At 43.7% G+C, this 6,353-nt stretch overlaps 1 protein-coding gene across 2 annotated transcripts in view; it reads right to left on the reverse strand.

The window, feature by feature from the left end:
- Positions 1–6,037, reverse strand: part of AFDN (afadin, adherens junction formation factor) — a 253,318-nt gene extending 247,281 nt beyond the window's left edge. For both annotated transcript variants that reach the window (XM_018557710.1, XM_018557709.1), the window contains exon 1: positions 5,743–6,037. In XM_018557710.1, coding sequence (XP_018413212.1) covers positions 5,743–5,841 — 99 coding nt within the window. In that variant the 5' untranslated portion in view covers positions 5,842–6,037. The remainder of the gene's footprint in view (positions 1–5,742) is intronic.
- Between the last annotated feature and the right edge of the window lie 316 nt (positions 6,038–6,353).

The raw sequence follows: 6,353 nt of genomic DNA on the forward strand, positions 1-6,353 counted from the left end.
ATACATACATACATACATACATACATACATACATACATACATACATACATACATACATACAAACATACACACTATTAAGCACTCCCTGCATTTTAACCCAGATAAAGCCGCACTGACTGCATGCTTGCACACCATTCTTTAGGGCTTGTTCACACCAGATCTGCATGAGTTTCTGCACACGCAGGGCAGTGTGTTGTACTGCGTCTTTGATTTTTTAAAAAAACAAATCAGCTTTCAGTGCGTTCCAAGGCGTTTGCATGCGTTCCAGAGCAGGTAAAATAGGGCTTGCTGCAGTTTTTTTTAACATGCTCTGGAACTGAGCGCTGCGGTGTGAACTAGAGCTCTAAATACCATTGGAATACATTGGATGCAGTTTTGATCCGGTCTGTAACTGCTCTGCTCCTGGAACACACTTGGTGTGAACTGGCCCAAAGGAAATGTCCTATTTTCATCAACCGTCACAGGAAGAGATAAAATATCAGCAGCAGAAAAGAGTTACATATGGCTTGAAACTAAACCAATTTGGAAACTACTTCCCAAAGTCACCATGAAAATGAAATTGCAGTATGAGCCTAACTCCTGTTCATATGTGCAGATATAACCTAGTGCAGGGCTCAAAATTTCCACTCGCATTTGGCGAGTGAAAATGCAGTGCAGGTGAGTGGAAATTCAGTCAGGCTTGCGGTCACAGACCGCGTACATGCCTTGTTGGAGCAGCTGCTCATGCTGGGCTCTACGTTCTTTCATCCCCAGCTATTCACTGAGCTCCGGGTCGAAAACTAAGTGATTAGTAATGTCTGCAGCAAACCTTACTAATCACACTAGATCAGAAGGGATCTGCCTGCTCACCTCCTCACTGCAGAAAGACAAGCAGGTGAGGGGGCTTCATTGTTTTAATTTACATTGTGGGTGGGGCAGGGGGGGCTTCTTATTTTATGTGTGGGGAGGGGTAGGAAACAGGGGGCTTCTTATTTGATCTGTGTCACCAGAGGGTGCATACGCACCTTCGCTGCACGTCGGCATGGTTACCATCTGACGCTAGGCGGATCTTTCCTCTACGGATGAGCAGTAAAATGTCTACGCTGAGCCTGATGAAGGGGGGACCCTGCGCAGCCCCGAAAGCGCTTGACATTTTGAGTGACTATCATCATTAAATGAATTTGCAGTGACATTTGAGTCTTTGTCGTGCTAGTGACATCTCCATTGAAGACTGTTCTAAGTGCGGCGCCATCCGCTGTCATTGCGAGCACCCAATACCACTTTTGTGCTACAGGACTTGGGACATCTATACTGAGCTTTGGGTCACAGGGGAAGGTTAGTATATGTCCTCCTGTGACCCTAAAGAGAATTGTGGGGGAAAACACTTACCCCATAGTTCTCTTTTCAAGCAGAACTTTACCCATATCTTTAAAATAACAAACACCTTTAGAAATGTTTAGTAATGACAATCTACAAAACACATACTTCTAGATAATTGCCGGCTTTTTATTCTTTGCTTAACTTTTTTCTCTTTTCTTCCCCTGTATTTTCACAGTGGCCATGTTTACTAAGGGCAGGTGACTAGCTCTCCTATTACTTCCTGAAAATTGGCACGTGACTAGACGTGAACATGCACATCATCTCAGGGGAGGAAAATACATTTCACCGAGATGAGATTTCCCAGCAATGCTCTGATGTAACCTTCCCAGGATGCAATGCTTTGGCAAACTAAAGTAATTTTTCCCTTTCAAAGCAGGAAGTGAATGCCCTGCAAGTATTTTAAAATTATAGCATGTTACACCCGACATGTCTGTTATTATTAATCATACATAGGAGGGATGCATTGGTAGAATTTGATTTTTGAGCGTGAAGGTCTGCTTTAAGCTCTGCAGTCATTACGTTTACAAATTTTCTTTAACTTTTTCTTTCAATTTTAAAAGGGTTTTAGGGATATAAATACATGGGTTAAAAGGACACTACAGCTTTGGTAAGGTTACCAGATCATACGTTCATACAATTTAACTATTCCTGGAATCCAAAGTGTCAGACAGTCATATGCAGCTAGCGACAAAGTCATATATCTGTCAAAAACAGGTACATGACTCTGTCACCAGTACAAACTCTGAGTTTGGAGTGCCCTGCCCAGCGACTGCACCATTCTCACAGACAAGCCTAGAGGCTGAGAATATTTTCTGTGGGTGACAGAAAACTGATGGGGAACTTGGAAAGACAAGCTCCTCATCGGGTCTGCCTCCGTGCCCATATTTCAGTAATTATGTCAGCCAGCATCACCAGCCACTTTGTATACATTCAGCTGCCAGCTGGGGAATCTCCCACCTGGTAGTTGAATGGGACTGGGGATGAGTCATTGGTTGCTAGGATGCTGGCAGCCTGGTGACCTAGTAACCAATGATCCATGAGTGGGATGTTATCACATTCAAAACAGCTTCCCAGCACATATATGCCCCACTCTGATCACTGACATGTGTCTGTACTTACCACCAGTTTTCTAATCTGTAAACTGGCAGTAATTCTTTTTTAATCCGTCACAGCCATAGTGACAGGTTCTTAAAGAGGCAGTAATAAGAGCTACCTGAATCTGCACACATCAAAACTGCAGTTTGAACTGAAACCAAAACTGTTCAAAGGCTTTCATGAATTTGGCACAGGTCATTGTTTTTTTTGTTGTTTTTTTTTTAAGAAGAACTCCAGGAAAAAAAAAAAAAAAAAAATCAAAAAACTTGCACATACAATGGGGCTACCCTGCACTGTAAGGGTTAAGTGCTCAGTTTGTCTAGGAGGCTTAAATAAAGCAGGTTTACTTAACTGATCCTCAGTCCCTACCGCCTACCTCCAGGCTGCTAAACCTGTCCCCCGCAGCCTCTTCTCCCCTGGGATCCGGTGTTCTAAGGACTGTTGACATTTCAATTTATACAAGTCCACTGATCTGCATTAGATGTGAGGACACCAAGGGACATTCCATATCCGAAGCAGGAGCCAGGATCATGCAACCAAAACTGCTTGGAGTACTCTATCCAAAATGAACACTTAACCCTTGCAGTATGAGGGTAGCCCCTCTGCATGGGTAAGCTTTTGATTTTCATGGCATTCATTTAAATAAAAAACAACAACAGATACATCCCATGCCACCAGAAAGGTTTTATACCTGCTTCATTGAAATGTCCCCCTATATGTTCATCTAAATCCCCAAAATCCTAAACTGTTCTTGCATCCTTGAAATAGAAATGTAAATTATGCCTTACATATGGGATAACGTGTTAATAGCATACCTGACATAGACCCTAAAAAAGTGCAGAAACAAAGATGTTAGTTTTCAAATTCTGTATTTTGTACAACAAACTGCAATACATCAGACCTGTATTGTTAAAGTCAGTAGGTTAGGGTGATACTACATTGCAAATATGCGTAGTATTTATACAACAGAAATGTAAAATAAACACCAATACTGTTAAACAGACTGACTCAACAAGGCATGATCAAAGTGTGAATACTCCATATGTAGGAATATCCGCTGTCATTTCATCTGTCAACTAAACGAAAGCATGTTCCACAAAAATGTGGTCTGGGCACAAACAGGTTTCTCCTCCCCACCCTCTCCTATTGACTAATGAAAGGCTCACAAACAAGTAATGCAGAACATGCCGTATTTATATACACACACACACCTCGAAATTTAACGCCCCATGTGATTCAACAATGCTTCAAACAGGTGGATAAATACAAACCTTTGCCAGACACCCATGAAGCTTCCACTTTATTATACACACAATGGTTAAACAAAAAATGAATGTGCAATATGTTGTAATTCCAGGTACTAACCAAAAGATCAACTGCACAGCTACTTCAGACTCGAAAAAAAAAAAAAATCAAGTTATGAAATGCTGCTGTCCAGCATGATTCTGTCAGTCACTCTTTCAGGATCTTATCACCAAGGTTTAAGAGAATCACAGGAGTATATAAACATAAAACTGTTACAATTAACTGTGACGTTTCCTTCAAATTCCGCACAAGAAGATGACAACATGAATGGCAGAACACTTTTTAACTAGAGGTTGGTGGGAACATACTTCAATAATCCAGCCTAGCAATTGCTTAACATTCAGGCATGCGGTGAGGTTTTTTTGGATTGGAGATCTGTCCACTTGTGCAGAGCTTAATCCCACCCTCCACCTGCTGGAGACCACCAGTGCCAGGCACCACATTATCCGACTTCCCACAACATAGCAGATAGAGCAAATACCTACTACTTGATCACTGCTCAACCCTACATTCACCCACAAAGAACATGGGTGATAACACAACATTAGAACACTACATTGCTCAACAGAGTAACACAACATTAAAACAGAACATAGATCCACACAGCAACACAATAGTATAACATAAGGTAGATCCAGAGAGCAACATGAGAACGTTATGACACTACGTTGGTCAATAGAGCAACACAACATAATATAAATACACAGATCAACATTATAACATAACAAAGATCTACAGTTCAACACAAAATTACAACATAAGGCAGATCCAGAGAGCAACACAACACTATAACAAAAACATAATATAACATAAAACCAGAGAGCAACACAACATTATAACAAATGGTCATCAGCCTTGAACCTAAACAATTGCCACGTTGTTGTCAATGCTCAATCCTCTACATTGTAATACAGAAGGAAGATGCTGGACTTTTTGCCTTGAAAGATGCGTTTAATAATGTTTATCTGTATACACAAAAGGGAGGAGATGTTGAGCTTGGGTTCTCCAACTAAGCCTGTTCACACTTCAGCATGAGCATTTTCAGGCACTTGAGTATTTTTGTTTTAGCCAATAGAAAACTAGTTACTCCTAGTACAACCTCAAATACTATGTACTAGGAGGAGGAGATGGTAGTTAGGTGCAAAAAAAAAAAAACACGTTAGGGTCCATTCACACTACATGCATTGGGGCTGCGCTGGCCATTATTTCCAGTGCAGCCCCAACGCAAGACAAGCCAATTTGCCTCGCCACAAATGGGCACCATTCATTCACCATGTTGTGGTGGGAACACAGTGGTGTGCGCTTATAAAAACGCATGGCATGCCTTACTTGTTTTTCAACACAGCAAGATGCGACGCAGAACAACTTCCCTGCACCCCACTGTGGACGTAGAACTGAATGGAATATCACTTGACAATTCAATAAAAGAGGGGGGGAGTTTGACACACCTTGTAGTACAAATTGGCCTGTAGAGAATAATTTAATGTTTCATCCTAAGCGTAGTTGCACTTCAGGAAGAGCTCGCCAAAACACTCAGGTGTGAATGGTGCCCTGCGTGCATTTTTCAGTATAGTATAGTAGTTTTTTAAGTATATGGGGCTAAAAACCCACGATTCTACCTGAAAAGGCACAGAGCTACAAAATACACTGAGGCGTGAGCAGGCAGCACTGACAATAATTGTATTCTTTATGTACAGCGTTGTCATGCTTTGGGAGACATGCGAAAAAGCGCTCAGGTGTGAATGTGGGGGGAACGAGCAGACATCAATGGGTGTCTACACATGGTCAGAATACACAGGATCAGGTGTGAGGCAGCATCCCCCAATGTCACCCAGCCAGACAACAGGTTCCAGCAATGGTGTGGCCTTGCTGCATGTGATCCCTTGTCTCCTGGGAGGGGAGAGGACATGGCTGGAACAGTTGGCTGGCCCCCATCTGTGGCCGCCTGCGCACTGCTCTCCCGGGAGGGGCCCTCTCTCTCACCTCGGTGGGTTGGCTGATCTCGAACAGGTCGAGCCGGTTGGCGTTCCAGTGGTTGATGATGTCGGCCAGCTTTCGGCGCTCCTCTTCCCGGCTCCCCATGTCTATGATCAGAGGTCACAGCAACACGAGGAATGCTGCAGCACAATGTGACACTCCTCTCCCAGCGATCTCCCCGGGTGAATGTTATCCGATTCACTGCCACCAGTATATCCACCTTCCCGTCTCAATAATATTCACTGCCCAGACGAGATCATCACTGCGAAGCCATCCTGCTAGGGAGCTGAAATGCTTCAGATTCTTCTATTCCAGACACAATAGGCTTCCAGGACATTGGAGACAGGGATTCCAGTCCGATCAGGTTCACCCTTCCAAGTTGCTGGGCTTCCTTATCTCCTTTTCCTTCCCCTCCTCCTGTCCATGTACATCAGCCTCCTCCTATTTGCACTGAGCCGTGCGCGTCACCACCTGCGCGTCCACGCACCGCGCGCACACCGAGCCGTCCCCTCCTCCACCCCGGCTGGCTCTATTATCTTCTAGCCGGTGTCTGTCCTGCTTTGTCATGCAGGTCTGCGGAGCAGACCGTCACTCCACGGCTCGCTCTGAGTAGACGA

The sequence above is a fragment of the Nanorana parkeri genome, unplaced genomic scaffold, assembly GCF_000935625.1.
Source record: "Nanorana parkeri isolate BGI_ZX_2015 unplaced genomic scaffold, ASM93562v1 scaffold296, whole genome shotgun sequence".
NCBI classification, from domain to species: domain Eukaryota; kingdom Metazoa; phylum Chordata; class Amphibia; order Anura; family Dicroglossidae; genus Nanorana; species Nanorana parkeri.